General features: G+C 44.3%; 1 protein-coding gene across 1 annotated transcript in view; it reads left to right on the top strand.

The window, feature by feature from the left end:
- Positions 1-1,158: 1,158 nt before the first annotated feature.
- The window catches only part of col9a1c (collagen, type IX, alpha 1c), a gene marked incomplete at its 3' end in the record, with an annotated part of 61,272 nt that continues 37,430 nt past the window's right edge, over positions 1,159-25,000 (top strand). The window contains exons 1-8 of the mRNA XM_084311887.1: positions 1,159-1,530; positions 13,629-13,709; positions 14,379-14,396; positions 18,923-19,012; positions 19,532-19,567; positions 23,580-23,651; positions 24,405-24,449; positions 24,562-24,597. Coding sequence (XP_084168013.1) covers positions 1,174-1,530; positions 13,629-13,709; positions 14,379-14,396; positions 18,923-19,012; positions 19,532-19,567; positions 23,580-23,651; positions 24,405-24,449; positions 24,562-24,597 — 735 coding nt within the window. The 5' untranslated portion in view covers positions 1,159-1,173. The remainder of the gene's footprint in view (positions 1,531-13,628; positions 13,710-14,378; positions 14,397-18,922; positions 19,013-19,531; positions 19,568-23,579; positions 23,652-24,404; positions 24,450-24,561; positions 24,598-25,000) is intronic.

The following is a 25,000-nucleotide window of genomic DNA, read 5'->3' as shown; positions in this document are numbered from 1 at the left end:
CACGGCTCGGAGTCATTGATGTATTGATCTGAGCACGCTGGGCATGGCATGATGTAAAAGGCATCTTTGTCTCTCGGATTTAATTACAGCCGTTTCATAATGTATTTGAATGTCAAGAAAGGGCGAGGGAGAGGCTTTGAACGTTAAAAGATAATTTTTTTTCTTTTTTTTTTATATATAAATCATTCATGCTTTGATCGCAGAGCTGGAATGATGGATATGCTTTGTGATTATACTGTACACCCATGCTTTGTGATCATGTGTTGTCTTTGACATGAGCTGTGTTCTGAGACCACCCTGGGCGAGAACGCCATGGGTGTGTGTTTGAGAACAATGACATGCTCTGGTCTTTCTTTTTCAAATGAGAAATCTGCATTGACCAATTCAATTAATGCTGTATATATACTGTATACATTTATTCTTTACCGTATATATACAGTAGGGCTGACCTCAACTGTCTGTACAAACCTGCATATAATCCTTTTTACATAATATGTAGATATTATATCTATATCTGTACATATCCCTTACCTACTCTTACTAGTTACACTGCTGGCCAGTATGACTTACTACCATACTTTATACCTGTACATATTAATACTACAACTCTGTACATGCATCCGATTAGCAATATTACTCAGTAGTACTCATTTATATATTCTATAACCAGTTGAATGTACATTGTATATTACTATTGCACTTTACTGTTACATTTGCACTCTGGTTGGATGCCCAACTTATCTTTCGTTGAATCTAATCTAATCTAATCATAGCCTTTGCACAGACCAATACTGAAGCACAATTTACATTTGACTCTATAAAAGTCCATTTTGTACCAGCTCAGTGTGTAATTGGGCTCAAATATACCTTGTGATTGGGGGTGTTTACCTCAATATAGATCAATTCTGCTCTATCCTGGTTGTTGTTTACACCAATGCCGATACCAATAGCACACCTTTATTTTAATTACTATTACACTTTACTGTTACATTTCAAACACACGACACGAGGCGGACCGATTAGAACACGATCCGCTCCACATGAATCCTACACCCGTTGGTCGAACACAATGGGGTTATTAACCTTTTCGCTCCCCATTTCTCCCCCTCCCATCGTCCCTCTCCGCTCAACAGACTCAACTTCCCCCGGGGCTTTCCCGACGAGTACTCCTTCATGGTGACGTTCCGCATGATCAAGAACACGGTCAACAAGGTGTGGAACGTCTGGCAGATCGTGGACGAGGGCGGCCGCAAGCAGGCCGGGATGAGGCTGAACGGGGACCTGCAGGCCCTGGAGTACTACCTGATGGGCGCCGACGGCAACCTGCAGACCGTCACCTTCCCCGGCCTCTCGGTGCTCTTCAACACCAAGTGGCACAAGGTGATGATCGGCGTGGAACGCGACCAGGTCACCCTGTACGTGGACTGTCAGCCCGTGGACCGCAGGCCCATCAAGGGCAAAGGCCCCGTCACCACGGAGGGAGACACCCTCATTGGGCGGCTGGACACGGACTCTGACGCCTCCGTCGTGGTGGGTATAATTAATATATATTATATAGGGGGACGGAGAGACCCTTTCACTACCACACTACAAAGGGTTAACACTTCACGACCACACTACAAAGGGTTAACACTTCACGACCACACTACAAAGGGTTAACCCTTTCACTACCACACTACAGAAGGTTACCCCTTTCACTACCACACTACAAAGGGTTAACACTTCACGACCACACTACAGAAGGTTAACCCTTTCACTACCACACTACAGAAGGTTAACCCTTTCACTACCACACTACAAAGGGTTAACACTTCATGACCACACTACAGACGGTTAACCCTTTCACTACCACACTACAAAGGGTTAACACTGTCACGACCACACTACAGAAGGTTAACCCTTTCATTACCACACTACAAAGGGTTAACACGTTCACAACCACACGACAGAAGGTTAACCCTTTCATTACCACACTACAAAGGGTTAACACTTTCATTACCACACTACAGAAGGTTAACACTTTCACTACCACACTACAAAGGGTTAACGCTTTCACTACCACACTACAGAAGGTTAACACTTTCACTACCACAAGACAGAAGGTTAACCCTTTCATTACCACACTACAAAGGGTTAACACTTTCACTACCACACTACAGAAGGTTAACACTTTCATTACCACACTACAAAGGGTTAACACTTTCACTACCACACTACAAAGGGTTAACACTTTCACTACCACACTACAAAGGGTTAACACTTTCACTACCACACTACAAATGGTTAACACTTTCACTACCACAAGGACAGAAGGTTAACCCTTTCATTACCACACTACAAAGGGTTAACACTTTCACTACCACACTACAAAGTGTTAACACTTTCACTACCACAAGGACAGAAGGTTAACCCTTTCATTACCACACTACAAAGGGTTAACACTTTCACTACCACAAGGACAGAAGGTTAACCCTTTCATTACCACAACACAGAAGGTTAACCCTTTCACTACCACACTACAAAGGGTTAACACTTTCACGACAAACACTTTCACGACCACACTACAGAAGGTTAACCCTTTCATTACCACACTACAAAGGGTTAACACTTTCACGACCACACGACAGAAGGTTAACCCTTTCATTACCACACTACAAAGGGTTAACACTTTCATTACCACACTACAGAAGGTTCTGTTTCATTATGGCTTTCGCTCAGCATCATCTGCACTGTACTTCACTTCGTGCACGAGCACTGAATAAAAAATTCCACCATGTACCTTTACATCCCAACATTCGTCTGGCCACACCCCCATCCGCGTACCTTCATAAGCAGGTGTGTGGTCACCTACTCGCCTCCTTCTTCACTTTCACCACAAGGAAGTGCCTTGATGAGGTTGTTAGCTGAAGAAAGTTAAGACGTGTTTACATTGTTGCTTGTTTTTTTCTTCTCTCATATTTCGACAGAAAAAAACGAAGTCATAATGTCTACTTCGGAGAGTCGCGCTCGCAACGCTACTCTTCACCAGCGGTTCTCCATTTCCGCCTCCGTCGTCGTCTTGGAGCGGGGCTGAGACCTCTCTCGTGGTCGGCAGCCACGCCCGGTAGGCGTCCGATGGGTAGTTTGCCTCTCCAAGGAGATGGTGCACCAGTGCCGTCTCCTGTGCGATGGCCTGGTTCCGGCTCTGGTTCCTCTGCTTCCGGGGAATCGTCCGCTGTTGGGCGGCCGGTTCCCTTGGTTGCGGGGGATTTGAGACGCAAACTTTTTGCGTCAGCTCGCTCCCGTCGCAAGATGGTGGCTTGCAGACGCGAATGGCCCGGTTTTGGTAAGTTGCTGGAGCCAGGTGAGGATGCGTCGGTCTCTACATGCCAGATGGCGACAGAGGACTACATGATAGAGGTGGACGGGTTCTTATTTGAAGGCCCGGTGGAGACATGTCTCCCGCCCGTCCAGGTAACACTGGAGGGGGGTGAGATGTCTCCTTGGGGCGCCTCGTTCGAAGATGTTGGGGTAGAACCTCTGACTCGTCGGCGGGATGCCCTGCTATCAGCCACATCGGAGTGTGGCTCCTTGACCAGTAGTAGCCTGCTGTATGTGAGGGATGCGGGCTCGGAGGAGGAAAGTCTGCAGGGGGAACTGCATGCTTTGTTTCCCGAGCTCATGGCGGCGGCAGTCGCAAACGGCGTGCCGCTGCCGCAGCCACTGCCTGTTCCTGTCCCTGATGATCTCATAGGTCATCTATGGCAACGTCGCCCGGTGAGAGGGGTGGACGTTGTCTACCCATTTTTCCCCTCAATGGCGGCCTATGTCCGTCAGGGCCAGGTGGTCTCCCACATCATAGGCCTTACTCCTGCCTACGTGCAAGTCACGCGGGTGGCGGGTTTGGTCGACGGTATGAAGGAGGGCGTGCCACGGCTTGATAGGCCGATGGCGGCGCTCCTTTGTCCGGAGGTGGTGTGGGAGCCGTTACGGAAGCCGGTTCCCCAAGGGAAATCGGCGAGGCGGTTGGCATATTGGAGCGACCAGTCATTTATCACGGAACACAATCTCTAGCTGCCGCGTCTAACATCGCGCAGCTGGCGAGATTCATGTCCGGGATATTGACGGGCGGCATGGAGCTGAGTGATGTACAACATGACCAGCTCGCCCAGTCGGCAGGAGCCATCCTGCATCTGACTCAGCCGCAGGCTATAGCCGCTGGGAAAGTGCGCGCCCTGGCAACTCTGGTCCAGCGCCACCTTTGGCTGGAGCAGGCTCGTGTGCCGGAGAAGAAGAGAGTTCCACTTCTGACGGCACCCCTCTCCGATGCTGGACTATTCGGGACGGCCCTGCAGTTGATGACCTCGACTTGCAGAGAGATGCAGGAGGAGCGCTCCGTGCTCCAGCCTCATTTCCCCCCTCCCGATGTCGCCGGTGGAGTCAGACGGCTGCCACGTCGTCGAGCATCCTCCGCCGTGGCCGCCGCTGCCACTGCTGGACCTTCGGTGAAGAAGGCCAGGAGGAGAGAGGGCGCCTCCGCTACGACAGCCGGCCCATCTACGCCCGGAGGCGACGGTAGGGATGGTCGAGACCAGCCGCCGATCGTTTACCGTCCCTCCGGGGCTCCACGAGGTGGCAAATCCCGAGCGGCTCGTGGCAGGCGTCACTAGGACCCAGTGACTTTTTCCCCCTGTGGTCCCCCTCTGTTTCCCTTCCCGGCCCCCGCTATGATTTTGTTCAAAAATAAAGAGTCTCCTCTAAATGGGGACTGTATTTTTTGTTAACAAACTGTGTGTTTATTCACCAAACATATGATGGGGTTGCAACGTGTGAATCTTCGCTAGTATGGGTTGATAGGAGGGTTACATTCATGTTAGAGCTTAAGCAAGGCCTGCAGCCTACACTCGGTTGAAAAAGGTTTTTTTCTGCCTCGGCCTGAATCTCCACATAAAGGTAGAGGCTAGTTGTGTGCTCTGTTGCTTACACAGTGATATTGAGCTACAACACTATTGTGTTGGGTTTGCAGTAATGCTCGTATGAAAACGTACCACGGCTCAGCCGTTCTCTCTCTCTCTATCAATGTTTTTTCTGTGTTACAACATGGATGCGGGTGTAGGATTCACACACACACGCAACTTGGTCTTGTTATAAACCCTGTTCACAGATTGTCTGTGGTTAGCGTGCATTGTATTAGCTTGCGCTATTCATTAGCATTGCTACTAAAGGTATCATATGGCTAGTTGTTGTTGTTGTATGCAAGGGTTGGGCTTGATTGATTGATTGATTGATTGAAAAGTTTATTAACAGATTGCAGAATGGGTACAGTACAGTACAGCTCAATACATACAATTGTTAAGGGGATGCAGACCAGAGAAAGACTTTCGTCTTGTTTACATCAGGGTCCCCCATTTTCAATTCATCATAATATGACATACATGACATACAGATAGACAGTACTGCTACATCTATACATTTATGACATATCAGATTTGCAAATACAGTACTGTTTGTGATACAAAAGTGTCCAGAAAAAGAGTGTATATACATTTGGCGTAGAAACTGTACATTGGAGGAGGTTGGGTGGGTGGGGTGGGGTTGGGTGGGTGGGGTTGGGTGGGTGGGTGAGGGCTGTACATTGGAGGTGGGGGGGGGGGGGGGGTTGGGTAGGGGACACACACACATTTTACACTGTACATTGGAATACTGACAAAGCCTTACTTGGTAATTTACTGTACAACTAGGTTAGGACATTTGTAGGGGCCAGTTTCAAATTGCAGTCTCACGTAGGTGTTTTTTGAGAGTGTTTTTGAAAGTGGGTAGTGATTCACATTCCTTTACAGCTTTAGGTAGGGCGTTCCACATTGATGTGGCATAATTGCGAAACGTGTTTAGTCCCTTGTTTGAGCCGAATCTGGGTTTTACATGATTTGTGGAGCTCCCTCTGGTGTTGTGATCGTGGTATTCACTGACCTTTGGGAAGTATTTTGACATGTACATGGGTACCTTGGTCGCCCATTGCAAGTTGCTGTACTCTGTCGTCTACTCTAAGCCATCCTAGGTTGTCAAAGTGGGCAGGGGTGAGGTGGGTTCTAGGAGTCAGGTCAAGCAGTAGTCTGACTAGCTTGTTTTGAGATGTTTGTCATTTGTTTTTTAGTGCCTTTGAGGTGCTTTGGTACCATGAGGTGCAAGCATAGTCGTAGTACCCTTGAATGAGTGCTCCTGCTAGAGTCTTCAGGGTATTCTTGTTTACCAGAGAGGAGATCCGGTACAAGAATCGCGTTCGTTGGTTGACTTTTTTTATTACATTGGATGCCATTTTGTCACAGGAAAGATTAGCCTCTAGGATGGAACCCAGGTAGGTAATTTCATCTTTCCTTGTGATAATATTGTCACCCACTGTAACCGAGAAGCCGTCGGTCTTGCTGAGTTTGTTATTTGAACCGAAGAGAATGGACTCTGTTTTGCCCATGTGTAATGATAGTTTGTTGTCGGCGAGCCATATGCAGATTTTGCCTAGTTCCGAGCTGAGGGCTTTTTCAACCTGTAACTTGTTCTTGTCAGAGACCAGCAGGGCTGAGTCGTCCGCAAACAGGAACAAGTTGCAGTCACAAGCTGACGACATGTCATTTGCATAAATTAGGAATAGTAGCGGTCCTAGTATGCTTCCTTGTGGAACACCACAGCTCACTGTGAGGGGGGGGATAGGGTACCGTTTACCTCCACCATCTGTTCCCTCCCCTCCAGGTAGGATTGTATCCAGCTCACTGATAAACTATCAAAACCAATTGCTTTTAGCTTGTCAATCAGAATGGTGTGATTGACAGTGTCGAAGGCCTTTTGTAGGTCCAGCATGACCATGCCGCAGTATTTGCCCGCGTCCACCTCTTGTTTGATGTGGTCGTTCAAGTAGAGAAGGCATGTGTCAGTGGAGTGGGATGTTCTGAAGCCAGATTGGAATTCGTAGATTAGATTTTTTTCCGCAAGGTACTTTTCGATCTGTTCGTATACTATTTTTTCCATGACTTTCGAGATGGATGTAAGGATAGAAACAGGGCGGTAGTTGCCCGGGTCTAATTTGCTGCCCTTTTTGTGCAGGGGTGTTACTCTCGCAATTTTGAAGTCCTTGGGGACGTGTCCCTGTTTTATGGAGGGGGGCTTGTGAGGGGGTACCGGATAAACCCCTCCTTCCCTCTTCTGATTGGTCAGGGGGGTTATTTCCTCTCTTGTTAGTTACGTCAGGGCCAAGCTGTTAGGCGGCTTGGCAGGGAGGGGGGAGGGGGAAGGGTTTCCCAGACTGTGCACCTATCACAGGCGTTGAGTCTTGGGTTTCCCCCCATCGTAGCACACGTCACTACGCACGTTGCTATTGGACGATGGCTTCCGTGAGTTAGACCCGTATGTAAGGTCTGTTATTGTCAAGTGTCGGGATAGAGCGTAGGAATTAAGGTTCCACTACGCTTGATATACGCGTAACTTGAGTCGGTTGGTCACATGACTCAAGGTTACCGTGGCTTTTCAATCTATGGCTCACGTGGGAAGTCTCTCTGGGGAGTTCCGTCTATCCTCTGTGGTAGGGATGACGGGATATAAAAATGGAAACAGTTTTTATCCTCGGCTGCGTCAAGTGGGATTCATGTCAGTCGGTGTTTCTTTCTTTTTTAATGAAAGAGTGTGGAGTATATGAAGCACCACACCCTTCTTGTCGTTCTCCCAGGCGCCTTGAGGGATCAATGTGGGGTCTGGTTAGACTGTTCATTGATGTGTTTTGTGTCCCGACGCATGCATAGTGCTGGCTCGGGGTGTTTCTGATAAGAATCATGTGGGTGGCTAGTACGCCTTGGTTGCTTGTTATTAAAACAGCGTTTTTATAAAGCAACTGGGATGGTTTTTTTTTCCTCTTCCGAGAGCCTGTTACTAGGTCTCGACGGATTCTCGTTCATATCTGGGGGATGTTAACGGAATAGATCAGAACATAGGTAGAAGGGTCTCACACCCTTGGGGTGGACCACCGAGCACGGTTCAAACCGGCCCGTCTGGGTGGCGCCCTCTTTTCATGTTTTAGATCAACACGCATATCTGCCCCTTCTCCTGGAGTAGGCATGTCGGCGTGGTTAGGGCACAGGACAGGTTCTGGTCACGCTGGTCCAGGTCAGTTAACCCGTTGTCCGCCGGGGATGCAGATCTGCTGTTCTGGTACCCTGAGGGACTTGGGCTTTTTTCAGGGGGAAAAATGCCTGGTCGGCCCGGGTGTCACAGGGTTAGGCGTTATGGAGACCCTTTGTTGGGTACTCTTTTGTACCTGGCACTATTGTATGGGGCTGGTTCTCCTTCTTTCGCTCGTCTCTCACGCATGGCGAAGAGGGGGCTGTTGGGGTGGTCTTCTGGACCCCCTCTGGTAATCCTGTGTGCTTCCCGGGCCGCCGGGCCCGGTCCGAAGTAAAGTTTCGTTGCTACCGTAGGCCTGGGATAACCCTTTTTTGGAAACTGAAACACTTGTACTGCGGTATAGCTGGTGTATACCCGCAGGTGTGTTTTGGAGTTTTTTCTTGAGGGGTTATAGGAACAACCACCGTCTGTACCGAGAGGGTAGTTGATTCCCTGGTATGTTGGAGCAGAGTCAACTCCCGGGTTACCCGGTTGAGTGTGCCCCTGCACGTTCATGACATCTGCCAATCATGTCAGCCTTCTCTGCCTCGACCACTCTGGGTGGTTTTTTTTTAATGGAGGCTTTGTCATGGTGATCAACAACGCCAGCATACGCCCCTTCCGCCGGGGGGGCTGTTTTCAGCTGACTCCTTTGGCGCCTGTCTCGTCCGCAGTGCTCCAGGCTCAGGTTACAGCCTGCTGCCTGGTTTCCCCAGTGCGCTGCCTGCTTCCGTTGGTTAACCTTTTTGAGTGCTTACGGCCATGCCGTAACAAGGTTTGTTCCTTCCGTTCGTTCCCTGGTGGCATGCGGGTTGTGCGTGTGTGTAGTCGTGGGGTCAAGCCACGGTCTGCTCACCCTGTGCGTTGTGTTGCTTGAGTTCCTCTTCGCACGGTCGGATCCGTCTCCCTCCCGTAAGCCTCCAATAGGGGGGGTATCCTCCATTAAGGAGGGTCGGGGGGCTCGGTCCTCCCCAGTCTGATGGTTGTGGGGGGCCTCAGCGGGGTACATTTGTCGAGCTATGGCTCCTGCTCAGCTCCTATTGTGCAGATGATTCTGAGCGAAAGCCATAATGAAACAGAACGTAAGGTTATGTATATAACCAAGTTCTGTGAATTATGGCGACGCTCAGCATCAGACGCCGCTGCGGCCCTTGATCTCGCCTTGTGGTGAAAGTTTGGGAAGGAGGCGAGTAGGTGACCACAAGCGGATGGTGGTGTGGCCAGACGAATGTTGGGATGTAAAGGTACATGGTGGAATCTTTTATTCAGTGGTCGTGCACGAAGTGAAGTACAGTGCAGATGATGCTGAGCGTCGCCATAATTCACAGAACTTGGTTATATACATAACCTTACGTTAACACTTTCACTACCACACTACAGAAGGTTAACACTTTCACTACCACACGACAGAAGGTTAACCCTTTCATTACCACACGACAGAAGGTTAACCCTTTCACTACCACACTACAGACGGTTAACTTTCTGTAGTGTGGTAGTGAACGGGTTAACCTTCTATAGTGTGATAGTGAAAGGGTTAACGGTGCTGTAAGCAGGGGTGTAAAGTACTTGAGTAATTGTACTTTGTTACAATACTTAAGTACTGTTTTTGGGGATTTGTACTTTACACGAGTATTATTAGGTTTGTATACTTGTGTACTTTTACTCAATTACATTTCAGAGGAAAAAAACATACTTTTTACTCCTTACATTTAAAATGCAGACCTACAAAGTACAAATCTCGCAGGTCCAACAATCTTTATTAGTATATTTGTTTCTCTGGCCGAATATTAAAAATAAAATGTAAACGACGCGCCTAGTTCATAGTCGCAAACGCAGGTATGATTTCTCAACCCCCAGTTCAAGCTTCAGCGTCCTTTGACGTAATTTCAACATGGCCATTTTACTTTCAGCCCCATAAGCCCTTCATTTAAAAGTAGAATCCGTAATGCCATCAAACAGTGACCTCTAGGCAAAAGAGCCCCACTTGTTTACGTTCTCTGTTTTGGTCTGATGTTTGATGTTGAAATTTAGACATTTATTATACTATGGATTTCTCCAGACCTCTCGGCAGAGCCTGAGGTGTGGCCAGCGACAGCAACCCCTCCCCCTATCCCCACTCAACTCCAACCCTCACATCAGACCAAAACTAAACATGTAAACAAAGTGTAGTACCAAGTAGGGCTCTTTAGTGTAGAGGTCGCTGTTTGACAGCATTACAAATTCTACCTTTAAATAAAACTAATTTGAAGGTAATGCCCGAAACAAAAACAAAAATGGCGTACATTGTAAAAGGACCAACCCCCCCCCCCCCCCCCCCCCCCCCAACCCCCGAAAATGTAACTTTATCCTCTGATTAGGGAGCCTGTCTTGTTTTTTTTAACAATCATTGGAATAGCACAATGTAAATTGTGTTTTAGGGTGGATGTTTTTTTGGTGACTGATGAGGGGTTCATACAGGCCCCTCAGTGGAGCAGTGCTTCATACAGGCCCCTCAGTGGAGCAGTGCTTCATACAGGCCCTCTCAGTGGAGCAGTGCTTCCTACAGGCCCCCCTCAGTGGAGCAGTGCTTCCTACAGGCCCCCCTCAGTGGAGCAGTGCTTCATACAGGCCCCTTTAGTGGAGCAGTGCTTCATACAGGCCCCTCAGTGGAGCAGTGCTTCCTACAGGCCCCCCTCAGTGGAGCAGTGCTTCATACAGGCCCCTTTAGTGGAGCAGTGCTTCATACAGGCCCCTCAGTGGAGCAGTGCTTCATACAGGCCCCCCTCAGTGGAGCAGTGCTTCATACAGGCCCCTTTAGTGGAGCAGTGCTTCATACAGGCCCCTCAGTGGAGCAGTGCTTCATACAGGCCCCTCAGTGGAGCAGTGCTTCATACAGGCCCCTCAGTGGAGCAGTGCTTCCTACAGGCCCCTCAGTGGAGCAGTGCTTCATACAGGCCCCTCAGTGGAGCAGTGCTTCCTACAGGCCCCTCAGTGGAGCAGTGCTTCATACAGGCCCCTCAGTGGAGCAGTGCTTCCTACAGGCCCCTCAGTGGAGCAGTGCTTCCTACAGGCCCCTCTCAGTGGAGCAGTGCTTCATACAGGCCCCTCAGTGGAGCAGTGCTTCATACAGGCCCCTCAGTGGAGCAGTGCTTCATACAGGCCCCCCCTCAGTGGAGTGGAGCAGTGCTTCATACAGGCCCCTCTCAGTGGAGCAGTGCTTCATACAGGCCCCCCTCAGTGGAGCAGTGCTTCATACAGGCCCCTTCAGTGGAGCAGTGCTTCATACAGGCCCCTCAGTGGAGCAGTGCTTCATACAGGCCCCTTCAGTGGAGCAGTGCTTCATACAGGCCCCTCAGTGGAGCAGTGCTTCATACAGGCCCCTTTAGTGGAGCAGTGCTTCATACAGGCCCCCTCAGTGGAGCAGTGCTTCATACAGGCCCCCCTCAGTGGAGCAGTGCTTCATACAGGCCCTTCAGTGGAGCAGTGCTTCATACAGGCCCCCCTCAGTGGAGCAGTGCTTCATACAGGCCCTTCAGTGGAGCAGTGCTTCATACAGGCCCCTTTAGTGGAGCAGTGCTTCCTACAGGGCCCTTCAGTGGAGCAGTGCTTCATACAGGCCCCTCTCAGTGGAACAGTGCTTCATACAGCCCCCCCCCCCCCCTCAGTGGAACAGTGCTTCATACAGCCCCCCCCCCCCTCAGTGGAGCAGTGCTTCATACAGGCCCCTCTCAGTGGAACAGTGCTTCATACAGCCCCCCCCCCCCCTCAGTGGAGCAGTGCTTCATGCAGGCTTGATTGATTGATTGATTGAACATTGTATTACCAGCTTGCAGAATGGGTACAATACAGTACAGCTCAATGCAGACCAGGGAAAGACTTTTGTCTTGTTTACATCAGGGTCCCCCATTTTCAATTCATCATAACATATATGACACACATGACATACAGGTAGACAGTACTGTTGCATCTATACATTTATGACATACCAGATCTACAAATATACAGTACTGTTTATGATACAAAAAGAGTCTAAAAATAGAGTATATACATTTGAGGGGGAAGAAACTGTACATTGGAGGAGGTTGGGTAGGTGGGGTGGAGCAGTGGCTCTTCTGCCAGCAGACATAGGCCTCAGGTTTATAGGCGAGAGGAGCGCCGCTGTAAACTCTGAAGTCCCCCACTGCTACACGGCAGAGCTACAGCTCAGTCGGTTCCACTGAGAGGAGAACAGAGAGAGAGTAACTAATCCCTGAGGAAAAATAAATAAAGCGTTTCACTCATAGGCCTAGATTTATGGAGGGCTGCAAGTTTCAAGTTTCTTTATTAGTTGTCATACAAAAATACAGAATACTTTTATATGAAATGCTTTTTCCTGTTCTGCTCCTGAGCGTGTGCTAGATAAAAAATAAAATAGATAAGTAAAAATAGAAGTCAAAAGTACGTAACAAGTGTAAACAAAAGTGTTCAAAACAAAAGTGTTCAATATACATAATATACAATATACAATACAGAGTAGGACATTTTTTTTAACTGAGTTACAATACAATATAAAGTACAAAGTGCAATGCAGAAATGGGATGAAGTACAACTTAGGGTAAGGTGCAACGAGGTATGAGTTGTAGTGCAAATCTCTTTACCAATAAATATAAAGTGTGTTAAAGTGTCTAAAGTGTGTAAAGTGGGTGCTACAGTGAGTTGTTTATTTAAAGTGAGTGTGTACGTATGGATGTGTGTGCTGTGAGTGTATTTGATGGTTTGTTACATATAGTGTTATTGTCATTGAGCATCCTGATGGCCTGGGGACGTGTCCCCCTTCAATATTGAGAAGAGCTACATTTGTCCCCTTCAAAAAATATAGCTAATATGAAAGACACCCCCCTCCCAAAACATGTATTTATCCTTCTTACCTGTAACTATATATTAACCAACAATTTCAGACAGGACCGTACCATCTCAACCTTGCAGACGGGGGAGGCCCCCGCGACTTAAGGTGTTGAAACCAAACCTATACCCTTGGTTTCACTCATACATAAAACATACCTGCTTAGAGCCATAAATTAATGAATGAATGAAAGAGTGAAAGAATATTTTTTTCGAACAAGTATAAAAACAAAAATATAACTGTTCATTTGACATATACAAAAGATAATAAACAAAAATTACACAAAAAGAGAAACGGATAAATAAATCAAATTTTACCCTGTTCGAAAAAGGAGTAGGAAAAAGTATACACTTTTAAAAATGCCTACCCCTTTTTAACTATCACAAATGATCATTTAATCTATTGTTAATTATATGTATAAACACTGTATCTCTATACAATCCAATAAATGTATATATAAATAAATGTATATAAATATACCTATACATATGTAATATATAATATATATATACTAAATAAACACGTCTTTGTCTAATTTCACAACTCAAATACTACGAATCCGAAATTAAACGTGGGTGTTTGAAATTAGTATTGTGTTTGTATACGTGGATTGACACTGAAACATTCTCTCTCTCTTTTTCAGTTTGAACTCCAGTGGATGTTGATCCACTGTGACCCTAAGAGAGCGCACAGGGAGAGCTGCAGCGAGCTCCCCGCCACTGAGGTAACAGAAGGCCTGCGTCGGATCACCTACCATCTCCTTTGTGTTGCACTGTGTGGTTGTGTTGTGGTTGACAGGCCTCCCCAATTAGCTCCCGTGCCTCTGCGTTCGCTCGGAACAGGAAGTAATGGAGCAGGGCGACGGAGTTGCACGTTCAAGTATAATTTCTGCCAAAGCACAGTTTGTTCTTTTTAAGCTCACGCGCACACATAACTGACAAAGCTAACAGTTCCAGTTCAAAACCATACACATTTTGCCAGAGAACACATTGGCCCACTTTGGAGTGGTGATTTATCCTCCAGACATGAATAGTCTTGTCATGGCACGAGAGGTCCTTAGCCCTAGAAAATCGGGAGATAGTGTTGGTAATTAATCACGTCTGTCGTTGATGCAAATTTCTCCACCCGTTTGGAAAAAGGACTAATTCCCCGTTGCTCGATTGGAATTTGAGGCTAACGTTTCTGCTTCCAGCTGTATCTTTTCAGGCCAGCCAACAGTGAAAGGGTACATGCGGGGGTACCGCGTTGGCTCAACAGGCCCTGTATCCAAGCGACAGCATGAAAATAGCTCTCGTTTTGGAACAGGTGCGCTTCTGCTGTCTTTTGGGTGATGGTGGTGTGACTATTTTTTTTTACTAACTCTACATTTATCTGATTTCTCTTGCTTCTTCAGATGTTTGCCAATGCTGAGGTATTTATTTTTCCTACTCCTTATCTTTGTTTTCCTTGTCTTTTGAGCAAATAATCTACTTCAGTGCTTGGTTGCCTCATTGTCCCACATCGACAGGTGATTTTGCTTTCTTTTTGCAGGGGTGTAGTATCTCTGCCAGGGCATTACTGCACGACACAGTTCAAATTCATATAGAGAATCTCTGTGGAAATTTACCATATTCATACGGTGGCTATTTTGCTCAGGTTGGGTTCCTTTCCACCCTCAGCATGACATAAGTGTCAGGACCGAGCGCATTGAACCCAATATTGCGGACACAGAAAGGCAGATAGGTCTCGTTAAAACGGAGCACGGGTGTATTTATTTAGAAAAGCGGTAGTCAGGTATCCGGGCAGGAATCGAGTGACACGGGGAGGAATCTCATACAGTCCAGGGAGCGTGTGTGGGGCAGGGTAGTCAGACGGGCAGGGGTCAATAACGTAATGGGTACTCGGGTAATAAGGGGAGTAGGCAGGGGCAAGGTAGTCCAACAGGCGAAGGGTCATACACGGGTTCAGGTCCTCATACGTTCCGGGAAAAGGCAAGGAGGTCAGGCAGGCGAAGGTCAGAACACGTTATCCAAGCACGAGATCAGGGTCAAGAGCCAGGTATCGGACTGCGGGAAAGGAGGACAACAAAGGGTTAGGCACGGTTAAAGAATACAGAATAGATCACTCACGAGCGCACAATAAACTATGACTGACTGGGAAAACATGAAGTTACGATCTGGCAGAATCATGACATCTGAGGCAGGGTTTTATAGATGACTTAATCGGCCCACAGATGTCAATCAGCTGCTCCCATGACTCCAGCACACCTGAACTCCATACCTGGTAACGAGAGACAGAGAGAGAGAGAGAGAGAGAGAGAGAGAGAGAGAGAGAGAGAGAGAGAGAGAGAGAGAGAGAGAGAGAGAGAGAGAGAGAGAGAGAGAGAGAGAGAGAGAGAGAGAGAGAGAGAGAGAGAGAGAGAGAGAGAGAGAGAGAGAGGGAGAGAGGGAGAGGGAGAGGGAGAGTGGAGAGGGAGAGGGAGAGGGAGAGGGAGAGAGAGAGAGAGAGAGAGAGAGAGAGAGAGAGAGAGAGAGAGAGAGAGAGAGAGAGAAGCCAGGCAGTGACAGTGTGTGACAATAAGAGCAAAATGGCCGCTGTGTGAATACGGTCAATGGCACAAATTAGATCCAGCCAAAAGCCTACTGGCTGTACTGGGTAACTTGCTGTTTGTAGCTAGTTACAATCTTCAATACTAACTATAGACTTGTGTTTTCATATTCCATTTACAACACAAGAATTCAGTTCCAATCCTTCTCAATGTTTTGATTTGATCTTTATTTCTTTATTTATCTCGAACAACCATAAACACACAAACTTGAAATAACAAAAAATTACAAAGATTTTTATAAAAAACAAATTAAAATACAAATACAAATAAAATATAATATATCTTTTCCTAGACATGGAAGCAATAGTCAACATAGCTCAAGACAAATGGTTTTGTTCGAGAAGGGACAGAAAGAAGCAAAGCTTATGTCATATGGCCATGGCTGCAGTATCGCAGGACCACACTCTCAAGCCGCAACGCTCTCGGGTCCCAACGCTCTCAGGACGTTTAAAGGAACACGCCAACATTATGGGACATTTCTATTTCAATTTCACACCTTTATTTAAACTCGAAAGGAAACGGAGGTTTCCCTCATTTACAGTCACGTCGAGTGTACACAAAAAAAATAAGAAATTTAAAAAAAATTTAAACATGTAAAATATCACAGCATATAAAATCATAACAATAAGACAACAAGACGAGGCAAAAAGCAAATCAAATCAAATAAAACACGTGCAACTTGATTGACAAAGGTTGGAGATCGAGGTTTTAAACTCTGCAACAGAGGGGAGAATCTCAAGCTTTAGGGACTGTTGGAGTTCATTCCATGAGCTAGAGGGGCATCATAGCAAAATGCAGATTAACCCTGTTCTCAGCAAACTCAGAGGGCCCTAAGGACCAGCCAGTCACTAGAACGGGTTCCATAGGTTCCAAAATTCCATTCCAATAATGATGTAGTGTAAGGAGGTAGCTTACCAGTAAGGGCCTTAAAAAGTATATGCACAGGACTGTGAATTCCCCTGTATAGAGGTAATTGCATCAAATGGCTATTTGTACCAAAACTGTTGGTACAGGATGCAGAACAGGTACCTTCAGGCTGACTTTAGCTATCCGGCTGCAAGCTAGCCTAGCTTAGCACAAATTAATGGAAGCGTATACGGACCACTAGCCTAGCTCTTGGCCAAAAACACCTCTCTCTGAGTTTTAGGCTAGGCTAGTGGAAGACGGTAAGCGTCTTAAGCCCCATAATGTTGGCCCTTTAATGTTGTGCACATGCATGCTTTCTTTAGATTCATCACCGGCTAATGCAATTCAATTATTCAAATTCTATTGGACAAATGATAAGTTTGGCTAATATCACCTTATATTACTCAATAGGGGCCTTGTACAGAGTGTGTACTGTAGCTCTCTGTCTTCCAACATGGCTGCCTGTAACATAGCAACCGTTGTTTTGTGCATTACCGGGGCCAATCAGGGCAAAATGTGGAAGCGCTCTTGCACTCTTCGGCTGGGATTAATATAGACGCGTCCCAGGCACTTTTTCAGAAGGCAGATTTTGTCCCCTGCACTTTTTTATTGACATACTGTAACGTTCTTTTTTTAGTACAGTAAACATCCTAACCATGAATGAATGACCTTTATTTATATAGCACCCTTCACAGCACGAATGCACAGGGTGCTTTACACTACAGCATAACATAAAACATTTAAATAAAAAATAATCTGAAATAAATTACAACAATAACAGACAGCAGTTAAAAACAGTGAACAGTAAAATTGAAATAATTTTTTTTTTATAAAATCATCAGTCAATAACTAAAAACTATAGGAACAGTGAGGACAAAGGATGCCTAAAGCAAGACCAAGCAAGACCAAAAGCCTGTCTTGGCTCGGGCTTAAGAGGTTAAAAGCATCTAGGCTGTTGTTTTATACATACAGTATGTTGATCTCTACTTGACCCTCATAGTGCACCAGATTGATGCATTTAAAATTCTAAATGTTCAACATTTTCGCCGGACCATGCCCCAAATGTGTCCCCCCCACCTTTGAAAACCAAATGTATTGTGTCTGTTACTAGGCTTGAGTAAATTGTGATGAAAAAAAGGAGAATATAAATTATGATTTTTTTATGCATCTTTGCCGGTGAAACCATGAAAACATTGAGGTTCTTCTGATTTCACTGGGCTCATTCAGCACCTTCTTGAGATCAAGTGTACAAAAAATCTAAGAAAATGAATAAAGGGAAAATTATTAAACAGAAGGATTTGTAGATACAGTAATCAATTATAATCCATTTGAATTATAAATTCATATTTGACCTTGAACATGACCTTGACCTTATTATGGCCAAATCATACATCTATGGATAGGGAAAACTCTCCTCTTTCCAATGGCAGTGTTAAATCTGGATTTAGTCATTGACGATAAAAGAGAGATAAGATTAGCATTTTTCCGATAAATCCTTATTTTCGGTCAATCTGTTCCACCCCAGGTGAAAATCTGCATAAAATGTATACCTAGGTAAATGGAATATTGCTCCACTTCTACAAGGGCTATTTGCATATTCTTGGTATCTAGGAACATCTATGGACCTCAATGAATGTATTCTCAGTGTCAGAAATATTGTGTCTATTACAAGGCTTGCTTAAATTGTGATGAAACAAAGGAAAATATGAATTATGATTTTTCTTTTCATCTTTGACAGTGAATAAAACCATGATAATAATGACCAAAAACTGCCACTGAGCTCATTCAGTACCCTCTTGAGATCATGTGTACAAAAGATCTAAGGAAATTGATAAAGGGAAGATGATCAAACTGAAGGTTCTGTATATACAGTACTGAATTCTCCCATCCGGACCAATGCAATTTGAAATATTATTATAGAATATAGAATATATGCTTATACATTACCTTATTATAGCCAATTCGCACATTTATATATATATATACATATAGTATCTTTCAAATGGCCGAGTTCAATTTGGATATAGTATCACCAGGCGTGCATAATAACAGATACTGATATTTACTGTAATCGACTGTACTATTTTATTTCCCCCACAGTTTAACCATTTTGAAACTAATTTCAGATCTAATTCTTCCTACATGGTAACAATACTGTGGAGAAACTGACTGCGTTTCAATATTTGTCAAAAACGTTACCTTTTGTAGCTTATTATCGTGAATCATAACAATTATTGATATGATTCATTCAGAACGCTGAACTTTGAACCACCATAGTATGTGACAGGAAGTGTAGATCGGAGAAATTTCAACGCTGGCCGATTGCATTGTCATAAAATCCATTGAACTCTGGCTGGAGTAGGAATTCCTCTCCGCTCACATCAGAATGACATTTACTCTGTCCACCACCGCATTCTGATTGGTTGTTTTGTCTTCTCCCTCAGCCTGAGAAACCAATCCAAGGCCCGCCAGGTATTCAAGGCTCAGAGGGGCCTCGTGGGCCCCAAGGAGAAGATGGCAGAGATGGGAGAGATGTAAGCATCTATATGCCAAACCCCAATCAGTTCTACACTAGCTGCTAAAATGGCTGCCCCCATGTGTGATGTCATTAATCTACCCTAGTGCAGATGATCTAACCTCCACTTTTGACAGCTACCAAACGTTACAGCTAATGCTAGCTAGTGTTGATTAACGTTTACATCTTTGATTAACACTTGCTAGCGTTAGCTGTAGCCTAACATTTGGCAAAATTAGCTTGAATGTTTGTTAGCTAATGTGAGCACTAACACTAGCAAACACTGGATGTGTTATCCTCTGCGTTGTGAGGTAGATTAGGAGGGCTGAATGGCATCAAACATGGGGGGCTGACATCTTTAATAGAGTCGTCGATTTAGTTAAATCACAGTGTATATTTGACTCTACAAAAGTACATTTCACTTGTGTGGGTCCAAAGTTTCAAATCCACTCTTGTGGAATCTACACTGTGATATTGTAACATAGTGTGATCTATCCCTCTGCCTCCTTTGACGTGAGTAACGTGTGTTCTCCTCCAGGGTCTTGCAGGGTCACCTGGCGGCTCAGGAGGTATTGTAAGTATTAAATGCTAGATGATGTATTAGAAATATATTTATATAATTCATGAATTGCTTATATAAGTCTACTGGCTTCAACTGCCTTACACTGTAATCATAATTACCTACCGAACTATAGTCGACCCATATAACTCTGTATGATAGCCATGTACAATAATGTTGTAGCCATTTATATTTATATTTATCGTATGTATATATATATATTTATCCACATCTGTCCGTGGGGGACACAGGGGACATACGCCAGGCGCGTCTATATTAATCCCAGCCGAAGAGTGCAAGAGCGCTTCCGCATTCTTCCCCATTCGCCGGTAAGCAATGCGCATTTCCTTTTCCTTCGCCCAGGTGCTTGCCGCGCATGCGCATGAGGTCCTCGCTTGGTTCAGACCCCCATTCAACACGGTTAATCACAGATGCCAGAACGCGCCATATTAAAGCCTTTGGTTCATATTAGCAACGCTGGTCGCAACGCTGGTCAATCACATTAACGCTGGTCAATCACATTAATCACAGAACACGCCATATTAAAGCGCTAATGTTTACCTTCACTCTATGAACAATGCCCAGTAACAGTACGTCCATCGACATGAATGGATATTATGCCACAGCCGTGTTGCAGTCAGACATGATGGTGGATGAAACGATGTATGTAGAATGTACAGCGAAATAACGTTATGGCGTTATGTGGTCCTCGTTTGGATAATATGTAAAGTACAGTTGACAGCTGCGTTGTGTTAACGTTACAATGTACAGGGAAATATCGTTATGGCGTGTTATGGCGTTATGTGGTCCTCGTTTGGATAATATGTAAAGTACAGTTGACAGCTGCGTTGTGTTAATGTTGCAATGTACAGGGAAATAACGTTATGGCGTGTTATGGCGTTATGTGGTCCTCGTTTGGATAATATGTAAAGTACAGTTGACAGCTGCGTTGTGTTAACGTTGCAATGTACAGGGAAATAACGTTATGGCGTGTTATGGCGTTATGTGGTCCTCGTTTGGATAATATGTAAAGTACAGTTGACAGCTGCGTTGTGTTAACGTTGCAATGTACAGTACAATGTACAGCGAAATAACGTTATGGCGTTATGTGGTCCTCGTTTGGATAATATGTAAAGTACAGTTGACAGCTGCGTTGTGTTAACGTTACAATGTACAGGGAAATAACGTTATGGCGTGTTATGGCGTTATGTGGTCCTCGTTTGGATAATATGTAAAGTACAGTTGACAGCTGCGTTGTGTTAACGTTGCAATGTACAGGGAAATAACGTTATGGCGTTGCGAGTGAATCTGGTACGCGTGAATCTGGTCCGCGTCGCGATAATATACATGTATTCCATTTCTGCGTCTGAGCGGGGGAAAAGAAAATGCGCATTTGGAGGGCGTTACCGGGGCCAATCAGGGCAAAATGTGGAAGTGCTCTTGCACTCTTCGGCTGGGATTAATATAGACGCGTCCCAGGCACTTTTTCAGAAGGCAGATTTTGTCCCCTGCACTTTTTTATTGACATACTGTAACGTTCTTTTTTTTCAAATGTATCCAACAGTAAACATCCTAACCATGAATGAATGACCTTTATTTATATAGCACCCTTCACAGCACGAATGCACAGGGTGCTTTACACTACAGCATAACATAAAACATTTAAATAAAAAATAATCTGAAATAAATTACAACAATAACAGACAGCAGTTAAAAACAGTGAACCAAATAGAATAAAATGAAAATAAAAATAATTTTTATAAAATCATCAGTCAATAACTAAAAACTATAGGAACAGTGAGGACAAAGGATGCCTAAAGCAAGACCAAGCAAGACCAAAAGCCTGTCTTGGCTCGGGCTTAAGAGGTTAAAAGCATCTAGGCTGTTGTTTTATACACACCCTCAAAGTGCACCAGATTGATGCATTTAAAATTCTAAATGTTCAACATTTTCGCCGGACCATGCCCCAAATGTGTCCCCCCCACCTTTGAAAACAAAATGTATTGTGTCTGTTACTAGGCTTGAGTAAATTGTGATGAAAAAAAGGAGAATATAAATTATGATTTTTTTATGCATCTTTGCCGGTGAAACCATGAAAACATTGAGGTTCTTCTGATTTCACTGGGCTCATTCAGCACCTTCTTGAGATCAAGTGTACAAAAAATCTAAGCAAATGAATAAAGGGAAAATGATTAAACAGAAGGATTTGTAGATACAGTAATCAATTATAATCCATTTGAATTATAAATTCATATTTGACCTTGAACATGACCTTGACCTTATTATGGCCAAATCATACATCTATGGATAGGGAAAACTCTCCTCTTTCCAATGGCAGTGTTAAATCTGGATTTAGTCATTGACGATAAAAGAGAGATAAGATTAGCATTTTTCCGATAAATCCTTATTTTCGGTCAATCTGTTCCACCCCAGGTGAAAATCTGCATAAAATGTATACAGATTCAGATTCAGATTCAGACAACTTTTTTGGTCCCGCGTGGGGCAATTCATATTTGCAGCTTACCTAGGTAAATGGAATATTGCTCCACTTCTACAAGGGCTATTTGCCTATTCTTGGTATCTAGGAACATCTATGGACCTCAATGAATGTATTCTCAGTGTCAGAAATATTGTGTCTATTACTAGGCTTGCTTAAATTGTGATGAAACAAAGGAAAATATGAATTATGATTTTTCTTTTCATCTTTGACAGTGAATAAAACCATGATAATAATGACCAAACTTAAAAAACTGCCACTGAGCTCATTCAGTACCCTCTTGAGATCATGTGTACAAAAGATCTAAGGAAATTGATAAAGGGAAGATGATCAAACTGAAGGTTCTGTATATACAGTACTGAATTCTCCCATCCGGACCAATGCAATTTGAAATATTATTATAGAATATACAATATATGCTTATACATTACCTTATTATAGCCAATTCGCACATTTATATATATATACATATAGTATCTTTCAAATGGCCGAGTTCAATTTGGATATAGTATCACCAGGCGTGCATAATAACAGATACTGATATTTACTGTAATCGACTGTACTATATTATTTCCCCCACAGTTTAACCATTTTGAAACTAATTTCAGATCTAATTCTTCCTACATGGTAACAATACTGTGGAGAAACTGACTGCGTTTCAATATTTGTCAAAAACGTTACCTTTTGTAGCTTATTATCGCGAATCATAACAATTATTGATATGATTCATTCAGAACGCTGAACTTTTAACCACCATAGTATGTGACAGGAAGTGTAGATCGGAGAAATTTCAACGCTGGCCGATAGCTAGCGATCTCCTCTACAAAATGGCATAAAAAAAATACAATTCCCATGGTTCAACATTTCCATTTCCGGTTCCGGGTCAGAATAGGCGATCGCAAATAGAAAACTTAAAATGATATAAGTACACTTTTAACCTATTGCTAAACTATTGCCAACCTAACGTTTTACATTCTACATGCATTTGTGACATAGTAGTGATGTTAATACTTGAAAACAGTTGATTTTAAAATCACAAATTATTTTCATCATTCATAAAAATATGCCTATATGATAATAATGTCAAAAGGGGTCGGTACCGACCCCGTCGAGTGGAACAGGTTAAAAACATCGGTAAACAAACGTAGTGCTGAAAATATACACTTTGACTGCAGTTTTGATATGGTTATGGTCTTTACTCTTGGCTACATTTGGAAAAGAAAGACAACATTAATTATCTGTATTGATCGATTTATGATAATAAAAAAAAAACAGCAGGGTCCCCTTATAAGGAAATAATAGAAATAATAATCATTTTGAAAATCAGCTCTTCTCAGACTCAACACATTTACCCACCAGATTGAAACGTTCGCGCTGGAAGAATGAAGCTTCGCTTATTCTTTGATAATTATACTACTGAATCTTCGAAGCGGTTGACGGGCATTGTGCACGTGTATCTTAGCAACAGAGGTGGGGCGATGCTGGAGGAATGATACAGCTGTTCATGGTCTTGTCGTGTCTGTCACCCAGGGCACCAAAGGGGACCAGGGAGAGATTGGCTTGCCGGGCCAGAGGGGCCTACCGGGCCTCCCAGGATCTGCTGTAGGCAACACCCCCCCCTTCCACTACTGTGTGTGTGTGTGTGTGTGTGTGTGTGTGTTTGTGTGTGTGTGTGTGTGTGTTTGTGTGTGTGTGTGTGTGTGTGTGTGTGTGTGTGTGTGTGTGTGTGTGTGTGTGTGTGTGTGTGTGTGTGTGTGTGTGTGTGTGTGTGTGTGTGTGTGTGTGTGTGTGTGTGTGTGTGTGTGTGTGTGTGTGTGTGTGTGTGTGTGTGTGTGTGTGTGTGTGTGTGTGTGTGTGTGTGTGTGTGTGTGTGTGTGTGTGTGTGTGTGTGCGTGTGCGTGCGTGTGTATTATGTATAGCAAACAGAGTTGACATAGCACTCACAAAATAAGAATGTATTATATGTATTATGTCATATTTGTATTCATCAAATCACATGGAATCTTGATCTTTTCAATTCTGATTCGGCCCACTTTCATAATGTGGTCCTAAATCAGATACAGCCAGTCAGATTAGAAGTAGTCTGAAGTAGTTGTGTGACTTCCGTGCATCTTTTACGCCACTCTAGATTGACATCTTTATTGTTCATTTTTCGCACGCATGACCAGTTCACACTGGATTCTGATATTGGTCACATTTTAGAAAAAAAATATATATAATGTGAACGGCCCAAACAAAAAAAAATTTGATCTGAACAATAAATCAGAATTGAGCACTTTTTAGTCTTGCAGTGTGAACGTAGCCTGTGGTTCAAAGAGTGGCCCCTGAGTGTTCTTCTTCTCCTTGTGGACACAGGGACCCGGCGGCCCCCTGGGCGCCCGGGGAGCAGTAGGAGAGAGAGTGAGTGACTTTTCACTGTTCAAACCGGCTCCCTTTTATGAATCATATATACTGTACCAGAGAAACCAGTGACAAGAATAACTGACTGTGGTGTTTGTCCGTCTGTTCACAGGGCCTCCCAGGCTTCCCTGGACCAGCCGGCCCCCCTGTAAGTTCATTCATTCAATTCATTCAATCTTTATTAAAATGTTCAATGACGTTGAGCATAATACAACATACTGTACATGATAAATACAATACATATACAATAAATGCAGTTTTCTACAGTCTAAAACAGTCACTAACTCACTAACTCATTCTTAACTTTTATGTAATGCCATAACGCTTAATAAACGTCTAGGGACAATAACAGACTGTATGTCTTCAATCCGACAAATCAGCCTGGGAACAATGGTAGTAGTGGGGCCGTACTGCCATCACACGTGGTGCCTTTTTGCATTTTGTACTTCATTTTGTACTTCATTTTGTACTTTAGGTTATACTTTAGTTTGTATATTGTATATATATTGTAAAGTGGTTGGACTTTATTCTTTTAACTTTTTCACTGTATG

The sequence above is a fragment of the Notolepis coatsorum genome (assembly GCF_963971535.1).
Source record: "Notolepis coatsorum genome assembly, chromosome: 4".
NCBI classification, from domain to species: Eukaryota; Metazoa; Chordata; class Actinopteri; order Aulopiformes; family Paralepididae; genus Notolepis; species Notolepis coatsorum.
This window is presented reverse-complemented; position numbering and strand designations above follow the sequence as displayed.